Below are 25723 nucleotides of genomic sequence, written 5' to 3'. Positions count from 1 at the left end.
GCAGCCCATCCCAGGATGGTGTCACTTTTCCTCCCACCTTACTCTCCTTTCCTCAACCCCATAGAGGAATTGTTTTCCTCATGGAGGTGGAAGGTTTATGACCACCATCCACATGATCAAATGTCCCTCCTGGACGCAATGAATGCTGGATGCCTGGACATATCTGCAGAAGACTGCCAGGGATGGACCAGGCATGCAGCAATATTATTTCCTAGGTTATTGCCCAAGGTGGATGAGAACCTGTGGCCAAATGCAGATGACAGGGTTGACTAGCATTGCTACTGTATCTGCATCGGTAGATGGTGTATATACACATTCTTGTATTTTGGAATCTCTCAATGCCAAAAAATGGCATAAAACATATTGAAGCATATTACATCATGTCTGATTCATTCCTGTAACATATACTGCAGTGAATTCTAAACAGTAGAGAGGTGTCATTCTTGTTGTGTAAAGACATTTTACAAAAGAAAACATTGTGTAATGATACCTGTTGTTAGTGTTTTTTAGGTCATTGTTTTATGAGTGACAAAGTGTGCTTATTGGGTGACAAACTTTGCTAGTGTTATGGAATAATTAGTTGATTTGAGACATGTATGAAGTGTTTTGGTAGCATTGGATGTGCTCAGTTGGTAGAGCATGGCGCTTGTAACGCCAGGGTAGTGGGTTCGATCCCCGGGACCACCCATACGTAGAATGTATGCACACATGACTGTAAGTCGCTTTGGATAAAAGCGTCTGCTAAATGGCATATATTATTATTATTATTATTAAATGAACTGCTGTGCCAAGCTGAAAGTTGGTTTGGAGAACCGTGTGAAGAGTTTTGAAAAAATGACCTAAGTATTGAGAACTGGGTCCTAGCGATTGTAAAAAACTGTAACAAAAAGAGTAAGAAGAGGATGACACTTACGTTGTACCAGCTCTGGCTCTTCTGTAGACAGCGAGGAGAGACACAGAGTGGAGAGAACAAAGACAATTGTAAGTCAATGAGACAAGAACACAACAACACTTGGCCACAGGGCTCTATATCATAAACACATAGAGGCCAGGGGATGATGAAAACAGACAGTGGGTATTTATAGAAAGTGTAAATGTCAACCTCTGGGTGGGCATCTCCTACCATAAACACAGGCCTCCGCTGATATCCAACATAGTTATATCCCTTTGAGCTTGTCACATATTTTAGCTGGCCTTTTCATTGATTTCTGGGCCTCACAAATGATAATTTACATGGTTATTTGCTAAGCAGATGGTGGATTGGGGTTGGGTGTGGTACAATATGTTAATCTTTGTTTATAAGCGTTTATTTATTAATGATTTAGAGTTGCTTCTAAATGCTTGTGTATGGAGGTGAATTGTGTACTGCTGTGTGTTGTATATTTTCTAACAGCAGAGGGCAGTATACACAAGGTTATTGGAAGCACCATAACAAGAGTGTTTATTCCAACCATAACACCTGCTTCTGTTTTATGGGGCTATAAAGAGAGTGTAATATGTCTCAGCATTGTGATCAGAGAGGGATTCCTGCTAGGGACCATCCAGTGGGTGGAGAAAGGGCAGGATAATAAACCATGATTTTAGTGGTTAAAAAATGTGACAGCTTCCTCTTGATGCCATTAAAACATAAATAATAATAAACTTAATCAGGCAATAACAAAATATGTGGTTTGTAATTTCAGCGAAAACATACAAGAGGCATACTGGTGCGAGACTACTATTGTAAATCAATCCTTTGGAGATGTGAATGTAGATCATGTTCAAATATTTCCGCTATCAGATAAGCGTGTAGTGTTTCCTGTCTGAGAGTTGTGAGGCCCCAGTCATGTCCCTGGACTATGGGCTCTGACGTGGACAGGGATAATCTCCTCTGAAGGTGACAGAGGCATGAGAGAGATGATTTAAGCTTTAAGGTGTCTGCAAAGTGTGTGTGTGCATGCCATTGTGCAAGTGTTTTGGAGTTTGTGTCATTGCATGTTTGTGAGTGCATCTTTATAGCCTACACGTGTGTAATTTGCATGAGTGTCTAAATCAAATGTTTGCCTCCCCCACGAAGCACATTTGTGTCTGGATAAGTGTCAGCAGCACTAAGAAGCAGGTTAACACCCACTGATTAAGTGGACTGCGTAACAGAGAGAGCTTGTGTACGGTAGTAGTGTCTTGGCCTGGATTCCCCTGAGGATCAGAAAGGCCTGGAACGACTAACTACTTTACACATCCCAACCAACCAACTGGACCAAACCAGAACTGACCAGCGCTAGCTATAACCCAGACAAACCTATCAGGTATAACCCCCATATCTTCAAACAACACTAGAACAACAATCTAGTTCTGAGGAACAGAATTGAGCAGGCCTGATCCACCCAGTACAACAGGCCTAAAGAAAAGCCTGAACTAAACATTCCTGTGGCCAAGAAGACCCACACAGAACTGACTCAGTTATTCAGATTTAAAAAGATGAATGTCCTCAGGTGATGAACCATGGTTATTATTATTATTTATTCAGTATTATTATTAATTGTTCAACTTTTAGAGGGCTTTTCATTACAATCTCAAAGTGCTTTCAGCAACAACAATATTATATATGATTTGAAATGTTTACGTTTGAGTCATTTAGCAGACGCTTCTTATCCAGAGAGATTTACAGTAGGGAGTGCGTACATTTTCATACTTTTTTGTACTGGTTCCCCGTGGGAATCGAACCCACAACCAACTGCTAAATTCCACAATCCCACAACTACTAAAACCCACAACCATGCCCTACAAACTGATATCTTATATCAACATTTTGATATATAACATTGTACAAAAGGAGTGACTTATATTTCCTCAGAAACAATCATGACTTGACTTCAGTACATCTTACTGGTGAGACTCTTGGCAAGGCTAGAGCACAGCAGTGTTTGTAATGGTGGTCCAACTAACAGGTCTTCAGCAGAGAGAACACTTTAAGGAGGGAGAAGAGAGAGGAGAGGAAGAAGTTCTGTTCTGAGAGAGGAGGCCGAGACAGCTAGGGGCGATGACTGACATCACACATTTACAGAGGAGGGGAAGAGGAGGTCACTGGTCAAATCGGACTAGGGGGTTAAAGGGCAACTGAAAGCAAAAGGAAATGCTTACTTTAATCAGGTTTAGTCTGTTATACTGAAAGGAAATTAATGAGAAAATGAAGAGTTAACCAGCATGAAGCAAAGAGCTGAACAACAAGAGGGGAACAGGCTTGGGTTTTTATTTGCAAGTGTACTAACAGTACTAGGCCACCGCACTAAACAATCCAAGACACACTATTGTACTATCTAACTCTGCTTTCATGATGTGTCCATGTCTCAGTGTTTTAGTCTGAGATGGGTCTTCATGCTGAGTCTCTATGTACTCTCGCTTTAGTGCTGCTCACTGTTTACGGTTCCATAAACAGCCTCATTGATTGGTGACAGTGGGAGACTGAGCAAAGTCGTCAGCGGCCAGTCAGTTAGTTAGTGTGGGACCGCCGGCCCAGGTCCTCTACAGAGAGGAGCCCCTCTCTCTCCCCACCTGCCTGTGTGTTATCTGGATTGCATTAGACTAGGGTGACAGAGCTCACGTTGCCTGGGCAACTGCACAAAGTGCCAGGGTCATGTGACTCCTGCTGACCACGGGCCAGGGGCTCATGTGGGGCCAGAGAGGGCTGGCACTCGGCCACACCACGGGCCTGAGGGGTGATGTCATCGACTGGGCGTGCTGTGAAATGGGGCGGACACCGCCTGAACACCAACTCAACTGACTGAATGTCACTTGGCTCCCATTAACATCATCCTGTCTGCCTGTCTCATAGTCCGTGACAAAGCTGAATGCAGCCGATTGCAGAGAATGTGCTGACGTGCATCAAGGGGTCCTTACTAACTAACCCATGACACACAGACTCTGCTGCTGTCTTGCCTGAGGAGAGAAGCGGTGTATTCTGGGCTTGTGGTGCGAGGCAGAGAAAAGGAGCTTCTGATGTAGAAAGCTCTAGTCTCAGGATTGATCACAAATGAATATCACACAGGAGTGGTGGAAAGGGATGCAGAAGGAATTTTACAGTGCCACCCCCCACCCCCGAAACGTGTCTGAAAGCCAGCAGTCCGGCAGGGAGGTAGATGAGAGGAAGGGTGGCAGGGAGGTAGAGGGGGGTAGAGGAAAAGGTCATAGCAACATGGATGCCATCTGGAGTGTGTTCAGATGGAAGATGTGGGTGGAGGGGGGGCACACGACAGCTCACAAGACACGGAGGTGAGGTGGGGGTGGGGGGGGGGGGCACACGACAGCTCACAAGACATGGAGGTGAGGTGGGGGTGGGGGGGGGGGGCACACGACAGCTCACAAGACACGGAGGTGAGGTGGGGGTGGGGTGGGCACACGAGTGGAGCTCACAAGACACGGAGGTGAGGTGGGGGTGGGGTGGCGGTGTAAAGAACAGAAAAGAGTAATGCTTACTTTGGAATGTCGCTTGTGAGACTAGCATGCATCAGGAGAAGAACAAAGAAATCAGAAACAAAAAAAAACTGCAAGATACAACTGCTGAAAGAACCAAAGAAAGAGTTGAAAACAGTCAGTTTCAGATCACAGACATTTCATATGGCGGCAGTGAAAGTAAGAGAAAGCAAGCGCTCTGTGTCAAGAAGAAAAAAGGATGAGAGAAGAGGAAAACACAAGGCCAACAAAAGCAACAGGCGTCTGACACCACAAGGACTGGGGAGCACTGTGAGCAGTGAGTGAAGGGGAAAATGGATGAGAAGTGAGAGAGCCGTGACCGCCAACTATCACTCTCCTTATCACTTCACAACAACAAGATATTCAGAGGAAATGACTAAATATATCACCCAATATTATCATGTTCATGTCTTGCTTGAGATGTAAGCCTAGTTACCCACAGTCAAAGCTCCTGTCCTTCCCTCTGCTACCTTACTCTTCAGTTCAGACGCTGATGAACGAGAAGCGAGACTACAGCCTCTTGACCTGCCTACTACCCTGTGTCAGAACGAGCCTTGCAGAGTTTAGATAGTTACAGTTAACGACTGCGTGCTGCGATGGAGAGGGCTGACTGAGCGCCCTGCCTGTGATTATTACAATGCCGCTCTGACAGGACCAGGGGATGGAGGGAGGGGTGGAGGAAGGGGGGGGGGGATGGAGGGAAAATGGGATTGAGGGAGGTGATAGGGGAAGAATAGGGTGGATGTGTGGTATAAGCGTCTTTGCTGATGATAATGGGTCCTTATCTACAATTGATGTGCTGAGGGTCTCGTTACTTAGTCTATGATTGGCCATTTGTACCAGAGTGACAGTTGGATCTGACCTATAGTTTGATGATGGGAGTTGGACATTACCTTATCAGAGACGAAGCACTGTGTATCAGGAGTACATTGTACATCTGTAAATTGGAGCTACATGAGGATGGCATGTTTGATTTAGTATGGTGTGCCGATGCCGAGGTATGATGGGATAAAATCCATTTGAAATGGCAAATAAAAAGCTGAATAAACCATGTCATTTCACAAGATATAGTGATATCTCAACTCCTTCTTGTTGACTATTTCTTATAGAACATGTTTTATGGAATGCAAGTAGACAAAAATACTTTACTGGAAACATCTGTAGCTTATCAAGACATTATGTCACGGGTACAAATGAATCCCCCTGTATCACCTCACCAGATAAGTGTTGATTTCAGATTGTACTGGAAGAGGTGTTCAGTGATGATACAGATATCTTGCTGAACTGAAGTGATAGGCCAGGCTGACATGATTTATTAGTGAGTTATGAATGCACTGTGTGTTGAACAAGTCATTTTGAACTACACTGTTGAAGGTACTATTTGAGACCATGATCCTGATCTGTACTGTAGTGTGATTGTTGGAAAGAGGACTTTGATCCTGCACTGTGCTGTACTGTGATTGGTAAAATAGGACTATGATCCTGTACTGTACTGTGATTGGTAAAATAGGACTATGATCCTGTACTGTGATTGGTGGAATAGGACTATGATCCTGTATTGTACTGTAGTGTGACTGTTGGAAAGAGGACTATGATCCTGTACTGTACTGTACTTGATTGGTAAAATAGGACTATGATCCTGTACTGTACTGTGATTGGTGGAGGTGGACTATGATCCTGTATTGTGCTGTACTGTGATTGGTGGAAAGAGGACTATGATCCTGTACTGTACTGTGATTGGTGGAGGAGGACTATGATCCTGTACTATGCTGTACTGTGATTGGTGGAAAGAGGAGAGCCCTGAGACAGAGATGGTCCACCTGCGCAATGAGGCTCACCTTGGAGTTCTTGCCTCCGCTGCGTGCGGACTGCAGAGAGTAGGTTCGCTGTACCACTTGCTCGGGGGTGGAGGGGGACTTGTCAGAGTGGTCAGAGTGTCCCTTCTCCACCATGTTCTCACCAGGCTCCAGGCTCTGGGGCGTGGGCGAGCGCGAGCGTTTAGGATGCAAGACGGGCGAGCAAGCGGGCGTGCTCCTGTTGGAGTTACTGGCAGTGCTGGGGGTGAGAAAGAGACAGAGGGGGAGAGGGATTATTAATTCTACTTCTTAATTACAGTTGTGCTTTGGAAAAGTGGGTGGGGTTATATCCTGCCTGTTTGGCCCTGTCCGGGTGTATCGTCGGATGGTGCCAGTGTCCCCCGACCCACCCTTGTCTCAGTCTCCAGTATCTATGTTGCAATAGTCTATGTACTGGGGGGCTCGGGTCAGTCTGTTATATCTGGTGTAATTCTCCTTTCTTATCTGGTGTCCTGTGTGAATTTAAGTATGCTCGTCGTGCTGCTTCTCCAGATTCAACTGTTCTGCCTGCGGCTAGGGAACCCTGACCTGTTCACCGGTCGTGATATCTTGTCCTGGACCAGCTGTTTTCGACTCTCTCTCTCTACCGCACCTGCTATCTCGACCTCTGAATGCTCAGCTATGAAAAGCCAACTGACATTTACTCCTGAAGTACTGACCTGTTGCTCTCTCTACAACCACTGTGATTATTATTTGACCCAGCTGATCAGCTATGAACATTTGAACATCTTGAAGAACAATCTGGCCTAAATGGCCATGTACTGTTATAATCTCCACCCGGCACAGCCAAGAGAGGACTGGCCACCCCTCAGAGCCTGGTTCCTCTCTAGGTTTCTTCCTAGGTTCTGGCCTTTCTAGGGAGTTTTTCCTAGCCACGGTGCTTCTACATCTGTATTGCTTGCTGTTCCGGGTTTTAGGCTGGGTTTCTGTACAGCACTTTGAGATATCAGCTGATGTACGAAGGGCTATATAAATACATTTGATTAATTGATTGATCATGAAACCACATATTCTGCACTGTTTGTGAATGTAGGGCCGGAGCAAAACCCATGACAAAAAAAGAACAGACATTACATTAATAACACTGAGGAACTAATTGTAGAACTCTTCAGTTCATTTAAATACCTTATTGAAATGTAAGCCATGTAAATTATGCAAATGTGTTACCGTCCCACAGGCAATGCTAGGCCTACTAGAGTAACATGCAAAGACTGAGGCCCATGCTTCCATTCATCCCCAGAGTGAGTAATGACGTTTACATCACGGCAAATAGTCTTGAACGCCACCCACTAACACAGTTAATAAAAGCAGCAGCTAGCCCACAAAACCCAGAGACCAATAACAACAACAGCAGCAGCTAGCAGCAGAGAAAATTGCATGGTCAAAAACAGATCACATACTCTACGTCAGTCATGAAGATGAGTGAAAACCATGCGTTAGATAATGGATATCATATCCTACTGCTGCTTATTGAGATGTATGAACAACAAACTGCATCTTTAAAGAGCCAGGAGAAACCTTCCCCCGGAGTGTACGTGGAAATACACACTAAAAAACGATCATGGGAAAATATGATATGAAAATATGAGGAGAGGACTGGAGAGGAGGAGAGGAAGATTAGAGGAGTGGAACGAGGGCTGCTTCCCTTCCTGAACCACAGCTTAACCTGTTTATTATGTTCTGCCTTTGAGACCTGCCTGCACAGGCAACATCCCAAATGGCACCCTATTCCCTTTATAATGCACTGCTTTTGGTCAACGGTAGTGCACTCCATAAGGAAATGGGTGCCATTTCGGATGCATCCACAGAATCCCAGGGAGGCTCTGTCTGCAGCCAGGATGGGCACTACTCACAATGAAGACAGAGGTATCAAAAGGCCTAGCTGTCAGTGATCTGTGTGGCTGGGCGCCGGACAGCCCCGGTTACTTGACGTGGCGTTATGCAAACCCATTAATTCATGTCCAGCCAATGGTGTATGTACCTCAAAGAAAATAAGTTAAGCAATTATACCATTCTACTGTTTCAAAGAAGCCCTGCATGCAGCGTAATCATAGTGAATAGTACTGGTGGCCGCTGTCTGCATGGATACATACCAGGAGCACTGGGCTCTGCAGTACCCAGAGCTGATCTCTCATCTAACTAATGGGATGGATGGATGGATCATCAGCTCTGATAGAGTACATTGTGGTTACAAACAAATGATGTAGTGTTATGTGATAAGCAAAAGTGTGTTTGTGTAGAGTACATACTGTATGTACTGCAGGTTTTTGGAGAACTGACTGTATGCACACGTACCTATTGCATAATACTTCAACATACAATCATAGAAAATGATGATTCAGCATATGTTTGAGCATTTGTGAGTACAGGCCTATGTATCTGTATACAATGTGTATGTACTGGTATATGTCAATGTACGCATGTAAAACTGCACAAGATGTATATGAAATGTCTCACAAGCTGCCCTCATAATATGTAGTGTTGTGGTATCAGTGAATAATGCAGTGAGCTGGTACAAAGCAGAGGACACTGCTATTTCTCCTGCATGTTAATCAGTGTCTGAACCCAGAGTCTGTCTGAGATACACACACATTATGCAGGCACACACACACGCACACCACACCACACACCACACACACACACACACGCACACACTGCAGCAGCACACACATAAACAGAAGTATGCACCTACACACTCACAGGGCGCAGATGTACCTGGGCGGACATTGACGCAGACACTGACACACATGCACACAAGTACATACAGAACAGTTCTCATATGCCAGTGGGCTGTGTGAGCTGCATCATTTTTCATGTCACATCCTGGGTCAGTTACTAATGGTCTCACTCCCTTGGGTTTCATCAGATCCACAGAACCAGACAGAGTTAAGATCTGAGCTGAGCACACAGGACACACCATACTAGAACTACCCAGTCAGATATCTGCCAGTCATCATCATCACCTTTGCCTATGGGTTTATAACCCCATTATGGCCAGTCCACTCCATAAGTGGAATGGCTTTGACTGACCACAGGGTAATAATGATCACAGGCCCTGACACCTGCTGCCAGCTCTGTTATCTGTCATCTGATTGGATAGAAGCCTATGTACCCGTCTTTGAAAATATTCATTCTGAACCTAAGCCGACTGATATTGCACACCAAGAGAGCCTAAACGCATTGAATGTGTTTTAGACTGTTTTTAGAACAGTGCAGCCAGTTACCATGAACGTTCAGCGTTGGATCCACACGTCAATCAACATGATAAAGGCAGCCAATAACAGCCCATAAATCCTCAGCATATAAATGGAGGTTTGATCAGCTCATTCCCAGTAGTGTGTGTCTTTGCTCATTAGACAAGACCAGGTACACATGCTGCTAACATGTACGGTCAGACAAGCGAGTCATAGGCTTAGCCAAATGAAATCAAATGTTATTTGTCACATGCTTTGTAAACAACAGGGGTAGACTAACAGTGAAACGTTTAATTACGAGCCCTTCCCAGCGATGCAGAAAATAAAAAATACACATACTACAATGGGCTACTTTATGAACCAAACGTAACGTGTGTGACAGACCATTACACATTCCTGTCAAGTTCATTGTCTCTCGTTTGTTCAGCACGAGAGGAGAGGACAGTTGAATGGGCGGTAGAAATGGCATCCTACTGTAGAACAATAGAGACAGCTGTTTCTGGATTTTGGCCTATACCTGAAGCTGACCCAGAACAATAACACAAAACATTAAAGTAGCAGCACCATTTGTATACAATGACAAACATTTATGACACACCTTCCAATGCAACATGGTGGGTGAAGGAGTGTCATGGGTTGAAATGAGTGAGCATAGAATCCCTTTATTACCATGGGAACCCGTTGCATGTCATGGTAGGGGAATGCTCCATACACCACCCCCTCCACTCCATGAAATGCCTTGTGTGGACATGTGGTGGATGTGGTTATAGTGACTCGTAAGATAAAAATATGTGGTTCTTATGACTAGTGAGCAACAATGCATGGTGAATTGTGGATAAAACCGCTAAAAAGCCTTACCGGCTCCTCGCTCACACAATGAAGCACAACAAAGCACCTTCTATATGAGTATTGCTATAGCAACTGGGACTAGAGAGAATGTCTTTAAATATTCATAATATGCTTCTATATATAACCTACTGGGCAGAGACAGGCCTTCCGTCGAGCTTGGCCTTTTAACTTGGAATAAGGGATTTGGAGAGCGAGAGAGAAACAACACTATCATGGCTGACTTTGATTGAGGACTGGGTAGAACTGGGTGACCAGCAACTTTCCCCCTGCTACATTAGTATAATACTCAACGTGCCATCGAATGACACCATTTGCATACTGTTTTGAAGCCTGGCCTCAGAACCATACAACACCTTGTTTCTGAACACCTCCAATAAGTATATCTACTAATGTTCTAGTTACTTGAGACAGAAACAAAAGTTGGGATATTGGTCGGGGAGAATGGATGAGCGTATACTGCAACCGTCTAGCAATCCAAAGGTTCAAGTCGCGTCAGCGACAATTGTAAAGTTTGAACTTTTCCTTCCAGCAACCCTAATTCTAAACTTAACCCAATTCAACTAGCCTGCTACATAAATTATTCTAACTTGTCATTAGTTCTCCTTAACACCAAAATAAATTCTCACCATAATTCTCCTCTGTTGTTATGAAGCAACAACTAACCTGGTCTCAGAGGAAGACGTAATACTATGCATTCTCCGCAATGTATGATAAGTTCATTCAAGCAACTCGCATGCTATTGTACAAACGGGTAAGACATATGATACCATTCGTAATCTCATTCCTAAGGTATTGTACAACCGCTATTCCATTCATAATGTAACCTAATGTAAAGTAATATATCATACTAAATACAGGGAACATTTACGTACCAAATCCTACGAATTGCCCTGAGACTAGATTGTGTGTGGAGATACAGAAGGTCCCTAAGGCAGGGAAGCTGCTGGGCTCATCTGCATTACAGCACCAGAAACAATCACAGTCCTGATTGTATTGTATGTAAGATAAGGTTGATAAGAACATGGACTGCACATACTGCAGCAGAATGACAAAACTATGCACTTGGACTGCACATGGAACACAAATAGACCAAATATGGACCACACAAGCAAATTATGGTCAAAGAAAGAACACTGAGCAATAAGATGCAGGCTGAAAAGCATTATAATGAGCTTGGTAATCTACACATGCCCAGTGAGAAAAGCAAATCAGTCTGCTGGTGACACTTTGTTGCTGTCTTTTTGTAATGTGCTCTAAATCTCTGGGCTCAGGCTATCCAAACGGGGAGGGCAACGCTTCGCTTCACAATGCCCAGAGTTCCGGGCTGTTCCGAGGGGCCTTGTTCTCACTGACGCTTTTGCTGACCCTGGAAAATACCCATCTGGCAATGGACCTTGTGCTTCACTGTGCTCCAAAGGGCAGGGGTGGACTGAGCTCAACGGCAACACACGCACGCACGCACGCACGCACGCGCACACACACACACACACACATAGTGCAAATGGCCTCTCAAATGTCATACAAATCATTCACAGAGGTAAAATCCATATACTCCTACACATTCAAATCATGCATGAACATAGCTTCAAACAGCACAAACAGCACAACCATCACATAAACACACCCACAAACATCACATAAACACACCCACAAACATCACATTAGCACACCCACACAATAAACACATTACCCGACTCCCAAAACATCCCCAACTACCTACCTACCAACCCCCCCCCCTCTCCTGGGGCCACAGAACTACAAGACCGCCATATCAAAGCCGATTGACTGTCCCAACTCCTCACCAGTCAATCATAGGCACAACAGCATCCTTTACATTGTTCACAAACATCCAGCCTCCGTTGGTTGTTGTGACGCACTCAAAAACCTCCATATCCTCATATAGAGAAAGGAGCAGCAAGGAGCTGTTCATCCAGCGACTCATCTGAGCTCTCCTTCTACTCCTCTCTCCCGGGAGAGAACAGAAAAAGAATAGAGAGAAGAAAACAGAGAGAGCCCTGGGAGATTTCCTTTAGCAGGCTTAGGGCTCTGATCTCCTCCAGCCAGTGTGATCTCTTAATAACGAGCTAAATTACGTCCCCGTGACAACACTTGCCAAACGGGACAAGAGGATCGCTGGGCTGTTGACTGACACTCCCCTTTCACCCACATCCCCATCTTCAGCACTGGAATGCAGCAGAAGTGTGTCTGTCTTTCTGCATGCAGACAGGCAGGCTGCTCTCTCCCTCCCTACTAACCTGGTAGCCATGTAGACCCAGCTCCGATGCAGTCAGCCCCTTTTCAAGCCAAGGCTTCATTCAACCAGCGGGAGCCGCAGATGGGGGAAAAGAGGAGGGACAGGAGGATGAGGGGAAGGGGGGAGGATGGGTTCCGGAGCATGCCAGGAGGATGAGAGGAAGCAGAGACAAGAGAGAGCGCAGAGCGTTCCCTTTGGAGAGTGTACTGAGGCTAGTGCACAGCCTATTTCTATCTCTCTGTTTCTATCTATCTGAGTCTGCTCCTTCCCTCCCAGACTCCCCTCTCTCCTATTCCCCTTGCGTTTCTCAGCTCTTCCGTTCACCTGACTGGTGCATCCACTATGTCTCCATCCAAGCAAGGGTGTTCTCGATTCTCGCAATCGCTAGTTTGATCCAATATTCACAGGCACACACAGAGTAAAAGTGTGAGGGAGAGACGGTGGCAGAGAGAGTCTGAGGGAGGGAGAGAGGGACAGAGAGTCTGAGGGAGGGAAAGGGAGAGAGGGACAGAGAGTCTGAAGGAGGGAAAGGGAGAGAAGGACTGAGAGTCTGAGGGAGGGAAAGGGAGAGAGGGACAGAGAGTCTGAGGGAGGGAAAGGGAGAGAGGGACAGAGAGTCTGAGGGACGGAAAGGGAGAGAGGGACAGAGAGTCTGAGGGAGGGACAGGGAGAGACGGACAGAGAGTCCGAGGGAGAGGGAGTCTGAGGGATTGAAAGGCTTTGCATTCTGCCACTGCTTGGTGCTCTGAGCCTGCTGGCCACTCAATTATTCATGCTGTTCATGAAGGGAGGGGCTGACATCACTGGTGTCATGACGTTGCCCTCTTTGGGTATAGCAAGCCCCATCCCCCTCTCCCTGCCTCCCACTTGCCTCCTTCAACTAGGCTGCTGTGGTCAGAGAGAGGTCATAAATTCCTGAGGTGAAGACCCTGCCACATGTCCACACAGTATAAGAGGCAGAGTAAATTTTCATAGAGCACAAAGGAATTTCTTCCACCTCACAGAACTTGATTTGCAAACAAATTTCATGTTCCGCAGAAAGTATAAAAGATCGGTGAAGAATCCAGCTACGAACTGGTCCGTTTGTTACAACTTGGGGAAGCTCATGAGAGACTGTGTGGCCACATTACCATAACGCTGTTTATATTTATTTTTATTTATTTTACCTTTATTTTACTAGGCAAGTCAGTTAACCTCTTGCTCCTACCTGGCACGCAGGCATCCCATCTAGAGTTCTGGAAATGCAAATGCGCTACGCTAAATGCTAATAGTATTAGTTAAAACTCAAACGTTCATTAAAATACACATGCAGGGTATTGAATTAAAGCTACACTCGTTGTGAATCCAGCCAACAAGTCAGATTTTTTAAATGCTTTTCGGCGAAAGCATGAGAAGCTATTATCTGATAGCATGTAACACCCCAAAAGACCCGCAGGGGACGTAAACAAAATAATTAGCATAGTCGGCGCTACACAAAACACACAAATAAAATATAAAACATTCATTACCTTTGACAATGTTCTTTGTTGGCACTCCTAGATGTCCCATAAACATCACTATTGGGTCTTTTTTTCCATTTAAATCGGTCCATTATATAGCCTAGATATCGATCTATGAAGACTGTGTGATCAAGGAAAAAAATTGTTTTTTAACGCAACGTCAATTTTTTTAATTAAAAAAGTCGATGATAAACTTTCACAAAACACTTCGAAATACTTTTGTAATGCAACTTTAGGTATTAGTAAACGTTAATAATCAATCAAATTGATCACGAGGCGATGTATATTCTATAGCTGTACGTCTGGAAATAATGTCCGGGTAAATCTCAACCAAAATATCCGGTCAGAGACCGGAAGAAATGCGCTGCCTCGTGTCCGTTTGACCAAGAAACAAATCTTAGGCAAATGACAAGACTGTTGACATCGTGTGGAAGCTGTAGGTATTGCAATCTCGGCCCCATTTAATGTGGTTCACATTCAACAATGGGTTCAAGTGGATATATTTTCCCATTTTCAGTGATCAGATTTTCCTGCGCTTTTCGATGAAATGCACGTTCTGTTATAGTCACAGCCGTGATTTAACCAGTTTTATAAACGTCTGAGTGTTTTCTATACACACATACTAATCATATGCATATACTATATTCCTGGCATGAGTAGAAGGGCGCTGAAATGTTGTGCAATTTTTAACAGAATGTTCGAAAAAGTAGGGGGTCGACTTAAGAGGTTAATAAGAATATTTCATTCATTCAGATCTAGGATGTGTATATATATTACTTGCAATTGTTCCCGAATGAGTGAGCGTTCATGTGCAAAGGATTAGCATTTCAATTGTTATAATTATCACTCTGTAGTGACTTCTTAGTCGACCCCCACTTCCCCTATTGTCTAACAAGCCGCCATGCCGGTTTAGCCCACTAGGGCTCATTCTCCTATCATTTCTTGTAACCATATTTACTGTTTGTTTATGCATGTCTGTGTATTGCTTAGTTATTAATAAATAAATGATTTAAGACAATTGATGTATAGATGACTCATAGTGAAGACTGGGTTCATGCAGATAACCAACAATTTACGACGTTTGGAATGAGACTAACGTGAGGTAAAGTAAATCATTAATTAATCAGAAGACTATGGATCAGATATGAAAATATCTGAAAGGTTATATTAGGAAATCATAACCTGGTATCTAAATATTTTTCCTTGGTGCCCCGACTTCCTCGTTAATTACAGTTACATGATTAATCCGTTGATCGAGTAATACTAATTACAGAGAATCTTTGATAAAAACTATAAGTCTTCAATTTAATGATAGTAAAGACACGACACTGGCCTCTCCTGAATTATACAACCAATCCCCAGAAGGCCCATTACACCCCAGAGCACACTGATATAACATTTACAACAAACATATAATACAGTCCATACACCCAAACCTGCCTATAAACCAAGGTGTAAGAAAAGTAAGAACTAGGCCATTTCTAATTGTGAAATGTGTTTACCTCAATAGACAATACAAGCTTCTCATTCAATTCTCGGAAGCATCTATTTACAAGGTGCTTAGTAATTTTCAGATTTCCACTTTAATCTCACAATATACAGTGGACTCAATATTTCAGTTGCCATAGTTGCCTCCATCACCACCAATAGCTGGTGTAATAAAAAGAGGAAACAATTGAATACTTGAGATATTATCCTGGCCTGAAGCCATATGTCAAAGTGCACTTCAAAGACAGTTCCATTTACACTTAATGGATTTACCGTTAATCATTCTGTTGCAGTGAAAAAAATGCTTGCTATAGTTATTTTCACTTTGAAGTTATTTGCATTTGAAGTAACTTCTTTAAATACTGTCATCCTCGCTAAGAAAATATTGTTTTAAATTGACAAAAAGGTCATTTCACTTCGGTAGACTACATAGGCCTACCTAGCTTCACATAGGCTCCGTTTACAAAGGCAACCCAATTTTTCCACTAATTGGTATTTTGACCAATCACATTAGATATTTTCACAGCAGATCCTTTTCAGAGGTGATTTGATTAGTGGGAAAAAAAATCAGTATTGAGGTGCCTGTGTAAACATGGCCATAATGAACTTGAGTGGCTCCTCGAGATAGAGAACATGTAAAAATACCACAGGCGAAGTTGTGATTTATATATTTTTCTCCAAAGCCTATTAAGGAGGTGTATGCTGCCTGGATACAACATCCCACTAAGTCCATCAGGTCGAGCGGAAAACTTTCCCCCACAGGTTCACACAAAAATAACTTATCCAAGGTGGTGGAACTCTATGTCCAAAGTTGGGTCACTCACATAGCCTAAATGCTGATGTAAAGTGGATTAAACACCTAACCTTCTCATGCTCTTAAATTTGAAAGCTGCATACACAAGAATCTCTTGAAGATATCAAAAAGACCCATTTGTCAACTTTGTACTAACATAGTACAGCATCAGATATACTACAATGATACGCACCATATTTATAAATGTCACACATCTGATTTAGATTCAGTTTCATGTAAAGAAAACACCCCAATAAAAGCCTGAGGTCTGGTGCTGGAAAGAACTGACTCTTGTGGGTGCTCTGGCTAGTGCTGTGGGACAAAGGGCCCAGGCTCTTACCCTGCCCATGGCCCAGTCTCACCCTGCCTGCATAAGCCTGCCTAGGCTCACATCAAAACTGACCTACTTTTTTTGCTCTCATTGTTGTGCACCCAGGGGAGACCCAGATGGCACAACTGACCAACGTTGAGAGAACCACTAAGACGTGGGAAGTGTATGGGGTCCATTGATGGCTAAATAGCTAGATGGCTAAATTGCCTGTTCTGCCCCAGGTCTGGTTTACTACTAGTCCCACACGGGTTAGTATTGCATTCTTTTAAGACGCTGTTCCAACAACCGCCCAATGTTGAAAGCCTCTGTTCTGTTCCGACTTTCTGGGCCAAAGGGCTGTTTACACCATCTCCATGGCAACCCAATGCAGCATTGCATTACTGTGTTTGGCCATGCGGTTTCCAGGGCGACAAGCCATTTGGGTGACAAGCCTCACAATCAGATATTTAGCCTGTCAATGGGTGTTGGGTACATTAGGATAGCACTCACACACTGGGTTATCTACTGGCATGATGTTTTAAAGTGCACTTTGCTGGGGGATTGCAAGCTGTGTTGCACAGGCTCCAAAGTGACAGCAGCATCCTCTGAGCATGGATCGATGTGCTTTCCTCTGGGGTTAGAACTGTGAAACTACCACTGTACACAGTGAAACTACCACTGTACATCTGTCCCTGCTGCCCTGCTTTGAGAGCCACTTGGAGACAGACAGACAGCGTGCTTGGGGCTGTGGGGGCCGGGGTCACTGAGGGGTGACAAGAGGGAGAGGAAACAGGCTGCCAACAGGACAAATCCCTCCACGGGACACACGGCATGGCACCAACAGCCGATGGGACAGGGACAGTGCCATCTGGCGAGGATGTGGCAGAAGCAGGTCTCTGGGCATGGGAGTGGTGAGAAGGTTTGATTGTGACAGGCAGGACTGGGGGGGGGTATTTCTTTATTTGGGTCCCAATTTACTGGTGTACCCCTAGAAGTCTGACCACTATCGGGAACCACTGTGATCAAGTCAATACTTCATGTACCTGTACACTCAGCTACTGTATTACAGAATGACTAGTCTGAGGTGAGTGATTTTATCTAGAAAGAATCATACTAATACATTGAAATAACCTGAATGGAAAAACACAATTAACTATTAGAAATTATGCTGTAAATCTTTGAAAATTATAATGAAAACATTGAAAAGAGAAACACAATGCCTCAATATAAGGGTAATTCAATTCACATTTCGTGCTTTACAAATACACGCAGAGTGGTGTTGGAAACAGCGAAATGTACATTCTGCCTTTATCAGCTGACCTATGACAAATCAAAACCTGACATATGCCTTTTATCTGGAGGGAGAATAGTTACATTCGAAACTGCTCCATAATCACCAGGAGCTCAAAAAACCACAAAAGGTGTCTCTCTGTCACGCCCTGACCTTAGAGATCCTTTTTATGTCTCTATTTTGATTTGGTCAGGGCGTGAGTTGGGGTGGGTATTCTATGTTCTATTACTTGTATTTCTATGTTTTGGCCGTTGTAGGGTTCTCAATCAGGGACAGCTGTCTATCGTTGTCTCTGATTGAGAACCATACTTAGGTAGCCCTTTACCCAACTGTCTTTGTGGGAGGTTGACTTTGTTTATGGCACATAGCCTTTAGGTTCACGGTTTGTTTTGTTGTGTTTATTGTTTTGTTCAGCGTCTTTTCTGAAAGAAAATAATATATGCTCACCACGCTGCACCTTGATCCAGTTCTTCCAACGGCCGTGACAGGACTTCCCACCACCAAAAGGACCAAGCAGCGTGGTCAGGAGGAGAGGACACGACGGAAACCTGAGAGGCAGCTCCAAAATATATATATATTTTTTTGGGGGGGTAGATGACGTGGTCGTCGGTGCTGAGGGCTGAGTCCGAGACCGAAGAGGAATTCTTGGACCGTTTGAGCGAGGAGTGGTTGGCAGTAGAGAGGGACGAAAGAGTTTGGAGGGGTTGGAGTGTGGAGCAAGACAGTCGCTTTGAGGAGCATGTGACCCTTCAGGCAACATGCTTTGCGGTTACATGTACTGTGTCGCCGGTATGCATCCACAGCCCAGTGTGTCGTGTGCCAGCGTCCCGCAGTTGCCGGGCTAGGGTAAGCATCCAGCCAGGATGGGTTGTGCGAGCTCTGCGCTCCAGACCTCCGGTGTGTCTCCACGGCCCAGTATATCCTGTGCCAGCTCCACGCACCCGGTCTCCTGTACGTCTGCCCAGCCCGGTAAGCCCTGTGCCAGCTCTACGCACTAAGCCTCCTGTATGTCTCCCCAGCCTGGTGAGTCCTGTGCCTGCTCCCAGAGCCAGGCCTCCTGTGTGTCTCTCCACTCCAGTGACGATCCGTGGCAAGAAGACTCCAGCGGCGGCCTCCAGTCCGGAGCCCCCAGCGTCCGGAGCCCCCAGCGACGTTCTCCAGTCCGGGGCTTGCAGCGAGGGTGCCCAGTCCGGGGTCGACGACGAGGGTCCCCGCATCAGAGGTGCCACCAAAGTGGTGTGAGCCAGTGGTGGAGCGGGGTCTGCGTCCCGCACCTGAGCCGCCATCATCGATGCCCACCCAGACCCTCCCCTAAAGGTTTAGGTTTTGCGGTCGGAGTCAGTGTGTGTGTGTGTGTGTGTGTGTGTGTGTGTGTGTGTGTGTGTGTGTGTGTGTGTGTGTGTGTGTGTGTGTGGGGGGGGGGGGTACTGTCATGGTCTGACCTTAGAGTTCCTTTTTATGTCTCTATTTTGGTTTGGTCAGGGCGTGAGTTGGGGTGGGTATTCTATGTTCAATTATTTGTATTTCTATGTTTTGGCCAGGTAGGGTTCTCAATCAGGGACAGCTGTCTATTGTTGTCTCTGAGAACCATACTTAGGTAGCCCTTTTCCCACCTGTCTTTGTGGGAGGTTGACTTTGTTTATGGCACATAGCCTTTGGCTTCACGGTTTGTTTTGTAGTGTTTACTGTTTTGTTCAGCGTCTTTTCTAAAATAAAATAATATGGACGTTCACCACGCTCCACCTTGGTCCAGTTCTTCCAACGGCCGTGACACTCTCAAAAAACATAAAAGGTGTCTTTCTCTCTTAGTCTCTCTGTCTTGTAAAAGGCAGATAGGCGGACATAGTAAACAGAGCGGAAAAACTCTGATCACATATGGTGATATTAGAAAGTGTTATTTTTTTAATATGCGTTTAAAAAGCTTAATGGAAAACGGACAGACGATGTGTATGCCTGGCTGTTCATAAATAACACGGCTCACTGTACGTTAATGACAAGGTGCAAGGCCCTGTGTGAATACAGGAGGAGTGTTAACACTAAGACTAAATGCTCTCAGCTTCTATTTGCACTCAACTGCCCGGGCCTGACTCCATACTATATACATCATTACAACAGGCTTGTTCAATAACCATTCAGCCTATATAAAGAAAAGCCGATGCCTTTGGCACAGTGTCCCCTGCTTTCTGATATCTGTTTTCCTCCCACAGGAATATTGGAATGCTTGGATACAACGTTGTGAGAGTATGATGCAGAAAATGGTTGTCAAACCACGCAGAGATGGCACATAGTTTTCACAGGATGTGTCTTAGCCAGAATCTACCCTCTTGAATGACAGTCGATCCAATAAACAACCCAAAGCTGAGATAGTCATCACCATCCCTTCTGAGACAGAAATCAACAGAGAAGGGCTGTACTATCCCATTGCCAATGCCAGCATTCAAACACACAAAGTACTTATACTGTGTTGAAGCAAAATATGGCCAGATAGTGATATGATTGTTGTTTTGCAGGTTTGTATTGATCATGTTAGAATGAAAGGTGCATCTCTGAGCACTGAAGAACTTGTTTCCTTTGACAATAATTGGATAAAAGAAAGCTAAGAAACGAAAACATATCAACCTGTGTCAGATTATATTGCATTATGTTCCTAGTCTATGGTGCTTGTCTATGTCACATACATTAACAGCATCGTGTTATTACATTATCCTTGTTATGTTATGTATTACATCAATCTTGTCCCATAAAAAAATGATCAAATAATCCACTAAAATAAATACTGAAATACGATTACTAAGTATTCCATCAGGGTGCTGGATATACTGTGAAAGCAGGTTTCTGGATTTAAAAGGGGCTTAGATGGTGGGTGTGGCAGGGGATGTTGCAGTGGGAGCAGTTGACCATCGGGGTGACTGACTTTTAGAGAACATTTTAGAGGCCCCCATCTTGGAGGTGTCGAAAAATGTAAGGTCATTTTTGCAGATTTCCTGCAATTATACACATTTCTCCATGGAGCATGAAGACATTTTTGCAGTTTTAGAGCTAATTTCCTGCTCATTTAACAAATTTCGTCAAGGATCTGAGAGCTAATTTCCTACATATTCTATGCATTGAGCCATTGCTCATGCTGTGTCATTTTGCTCAAACCAAACAACAAAATCAATACTGCTAAATGCATTGTTTTTGGAATGTTCAATTCTCCCTGACTGTGTAGCTTTTATTTTGGTATCTTTTCTACATTTTGTATCTGGTTTTAGTCATTTAAGTTTACACTGAAAATGTTATTCCATCTCGAAAATGCATAATAATATAAATATATACATATACAGAACCAGTCAAAAGTTCAGACACATCTACTCATTCAAAGGTTTTAAAAATGTTTCATAGTGTTGAAAACATCAACACTATGAAATAACACATACGGAATCATGTAGCAACCAAAAAAAGTGTTAAATAAATCAAAATATATTTGAGATTCCTCAAAGTAGCCACCCTTTGCCTTGTGACAGCTTTGTACACTCTTGGCATTCTCTCAACCAGCTTCATGATGTGTTTGAGCCAATCAGTTGTGTTGTGACAAGGTAGAGGTGGTATACAGAAGATAACCCCATTCGGTAAAAGACCAAGTCCATATTATGGCAAGAACAGCTCAAATGCGCAAAGAGAAATGACAGTCCATCATTACTTTAAGATATGAAGGTCAGTCAATGTGGAACATTTCAAGAACTTTTAAAGTTTCTTCAAGTGCAGTCGCAAAAACCATCAAGCACTACAGTGAAACTGCCTCTCATGAGGACCGCCACAGGAATGGAAGACCCAGCATTACCTCTGCTGCAGAGGATATGTTCAATAGAGTTACCAGCCTCAGAAATGGACAATTAACTGCACAGATGTCAAGTAACAGACATACAGTGCCTTGCGAATGTATTCGGCCCCCTTGAACTTTGCGACCTCTTGCCACATTTCAGGCTTCAAACATAAAGATATAAAACTGTATTTTTTTGTGAAGAATCAACAACAAGTGGGACACAATCATGAAGTGGAACGACATTTATTGGATATTTCAAACTTTTTTAACAAATCAAAAACTGAAAAATTGGGCGTGCAAAATTATTCAGCCCCCTTAAGTTAATACTTTGTAGCGCCACCTTTTGCTGCGATTACAGCTGTAAGTCGCATGGGGTGTCTCTATTAGTTTTGCACATCGAGGTCTGGACTTTGACTTGGCCATTCTAACACCTGGATATGTTTATTTTTGAACCATTCCATTGTAGATTTTGCTTTATGTTTTGGATCATTGTCTTGTTGGAAGACAAATCTCCGTCCCAGTCTCAGGTCTTTTGCAGACTCCATCAGGTTTGCTTCCAGAATGGTCCTGTATTTGGCTCCATCCATCTTCCCATCAATTTTAATCATCTTCCCTGTCCCCGCTGAAGAAAAGCAGGCCCAAACCATGATGCTGCCACCCCATGTTTGACAGTGGGGATGGTGTGTGTTCAGTGTGATGAGCTGTGTTGCTTTTACGCCAAACATAACGTTTTGTATTGTTGCCAAAAAGTTCAATTTTCGTTTCATCTGACCAGAGCACGTTCTTCCACGTGTTTGCTGTGTCTCCCAGGTGGCTTGTGGCAAACTTTAAACGACACTTTTTATGGATATCTTTAAGAAATGTCTTTCTTCTTGCCACTCTTCCATAAAGGCCAGATTTGTGCAATATACGACTGATTGTTGTCCTATGGACAGAGTCTCCCACCTCAGCTGTAGATCTCTGCAGTTCATCCAGAGTGATCATGGGCCTCTTGGCTGCATCTTTGATCAGTCTTCTCCTTGTATGAGTTGAAAGTTTAGAGGGAAGGCCAGGTCTTGGTAGATTTGCAGTGGTCTGATACTCCTTCCATTTCAATATTATCGCTTGCACAGTGCTCCTTGGGATGTTTAAAGCTTGGGAAATCTTTTTGTATCCAAATCTGGCTTTAAACTTCTTCACAACAGTATCTCGGACCTGCCTGGTGTGTTCCTTGTTCTTCATGATGCTCTCTGCGCTTTTAACGGACCTCTGAGACTATCACAGTGTAGGTGCATTTATACAGAGACTTGATTACACACAGGTGGATTGTATTTATCATCATTAGTCATTTAGGTCAACATGAATAATTTTGCACGCCCAATTTTTCAGTTTTTGATTTGTTAAAAAAGTTTGAAATATCCAATAAATGTCATTCCACTTCATGATTGTGTCTCACTTGTGGTTGATTCTTCACAAAAAAATACAGTTTTATATCTTTATGTTTGAAGCCTGAAATGTGGCAAAAGGTCGCAAAGTTCAAGGGGGCCGAATACTTTCGCAAGGCACTGTATCTCAACATCAACAGTTGAGGAGACTGCGTAAATCAGGCCATTTTGGTCGAATTGGTGCAAAGAAACCAGTACTAGAGGACACCAATAATAATAAGAGACTTACTTGGGCCAAGAAACATGAGTAATGGTCATTAGACCAGTGGAAATCTGTCCTTTGGTCTGATGAGTCCAAATCTGAGATTTTTGGTTCCAACCGCCATGTCTTTGTGAGACGCAGAGTAGGGGGAACGGATGACCTCCGCATGTGTGGTTCCCACTGTAAAGCATGGAGGAGGTGTGATTGTGCTTTGCTGGTGACACTGTCTGTGATTTATTTAGAATTCAAGGCATACTTAACCAGCATGGCTATCACAGCATTCTGCAGCGATACACCTTACCATCTGGTTTGCACTTAGTCCCACAATCATTTGTTTTTCGAACAGGAAAATGACCCAAAACACACATCCAGGCTGTGTAAGGAATATTTGACCAAGAAGGAGAGTGATGGAGTGCTGCATCAGATGACCTGGACTCCACCATCACCCAACCTCAACCCAATTGAAATTATTTGGAATAAGTTTGACCGCAGAGTGAAGGAAAAGCAGCCAACAAGTGCTCAGCATATGTGGGAACTCCTTCAAGACTGTTGGAAAAGCATCTCAGATGACTACGTCATGAATCTGGTTGAGAGAATAAAAAGCGGTCATCAAGGCCAAGGTTAGCTACTTTGAAGAATCTAAAATCTATTTTGATTTGTTTTAACACTTTTTTGGTTCCTACATGATTCAATGTGTTATTTCATACTTTTGATGTCTTCACTATTATTCTACAATGTAGAAAATAGTATGAAATAAAGAAAACCCTTGAATGAGTAGGTGTCCAAATGTTTGACTGGTACTGTACACTTTTTGGACATAGTTAGGTACATAGTTAGGTCTTAGGCGACCTGAAAAAACACTTTCAAATGCCAGAAATATCGCTGGGAAGCTCAGACAGCGCCATAGGGAAGTTTATAAAGAATGGCGATGACAACAGTCAACTTGGAGAAAATATGGTGAATACAGGGGGAGAGAGAGAGGAGAGAGAGAGAGAGAGAGAGAGAGGAGAGAGGAGAGAGCGAGAGAGCGAGGAGGCAACAGCAAAGCTCCAGTCCAGGGAGAACAATCTTGCAGGCTTTTTCCAGAGGAAAACAGACATGCTATTCCCCCATGATACTGCAGTGTATACCTCCCCATCCCTTCTCCCTTCGTGTGTAAGAGAGAGAGAGACTTTGTCCTGAAATTCTAGCACACCCAGGCCCCTTTGCAGTTGTTGTTTTCACAGCAAGTGGAAAGAGAGATACAATGTGTCTGTGTATGCAAGTGTTAGGGGATAGAGGAAATTGTCCAGCGTTTTCCCACGTGTTGGATGCTTCCACCGGAATCATTACGAATCATACAAATTCATCTTTCCACATTAAAGTTACCATGAAACTGGCCTTACTGATTAATACAGAGACATTTTGTTTATAAGGGACTTTCTTCATCCCTTAAGGCTTTTACTTCTTCATCCCCATCTTGGTGCAGCCCTGGTCAGGGAGCCTCCATTGTTATGTCACTGTGAAAATAACCCTGCAGAACATGTCCCTGTAAGAAGGCAAGGCAGCACTGTATACATTACTATTGTGTGTGTGAGAGAGAGAGAGTTATGGGACTGCCTATAGAAACAGAAGGATGGGGGCTCAGGCCTGCAGTGTGCTACATATCTGTTCTGAAGTGCCCAAAACCAAACTACAGGAAAATACTAGTCCACTCTGAGCCACTAGGAGGCCAAAACTCAGACACATGCAGTGGGTTCTATCCCCTGGTTCCTCAACCTGGTCTCAGAGCATTTGGTATTATTCTATGTGTAAATCCGAGACAATCCATTTAGTATGATATGTATTAATTGCTGGATGTCCATCACCCATTTCGTATAATATGTTACAAATTACAATTCGTATTATATGTAAAAACGTGTACATTTTGTAAAATGAACAATATGTTATCAATTTGCGTATGACGTTACAAATTCTAGCTAGGTCGCTAACATTAGCTTACTCGCTAACGTTAGCTAGGCTAAGTGTTAGGGTTAAGTTTAGGAGTTAGTTTAAAGGGTTAAGGTTAGGGTTAGAGAAGGGTTAGCTAATAGAGTTAAGGTTAGGTCTAAAATAGTTAAGGTTAGGTCTAGAAGAGTTAGCTAAAATAGTTAAGGTTAGGGTTAGAGAAGGGTTAGCTAAAAGAGTTAAGGTTAGGGTTAGCTAAATACTAAGTAGTTGCAAAGGAGCTAAAAAGTACATGAAAAGTTGCTAATTAGCTAACATGCTAAAGTTGTCCGTGATGGGATTCAAACTTGCATCCTTTGGGTTGCTAGAAGTTCACATTATAC

At 43.7% G+C, this 25723-nt stretch overlaps 1 protein-coding gene across 1 annotated transcript in view; it reads right to left on the bottom strand.

The window, feature by feature from the left end:
• The window catches only part of LOC123992663 (protein Aster-B-like), a 99914-nt gene that overhangs the window by 20079 nt on the left and 54112 nt on the right, over positions 1–25723 (bottom strand). The window contains exons 5-7 of the mRNA XM_046294011.1: positions 6288–6504; positions 4453–4473; positions 914–934 (exon numbers count right to left, since the gene is read on the bottom strand). Coding sequence (XP_046149967.1) covers positions 914–934; positions 4453–4473; positions 6288–6504 — 259 coding nt within the window. The remainder of the gene's footprint in view (positions 1–913; positions 935–4452; positions 4474–6287; positions 6505–25723) is intronic.

This window comes from Oncorhynchus gorbuscha, linkage group LG13 (genome assembly GCF_021184085.1).
Source record: "Oncorhynchus gorbuscha isolate QuinsamMale2020 ecotype Even-year linkage group LG13, OgorEven_v1.0, whole genome shotgun sequence".
NCBI lineage: Eukaryota > Metazoa > Chordata > Actinopteri > Salmoniformes > Salmonidae > Oncorhynchus > Oncorhynchus gorbuscha.
The sequence above is the reverse complement of the archived record's forward strand: the minus strand, read 5'-3'. Positions and strand labels throughout refer to the sequence as shown.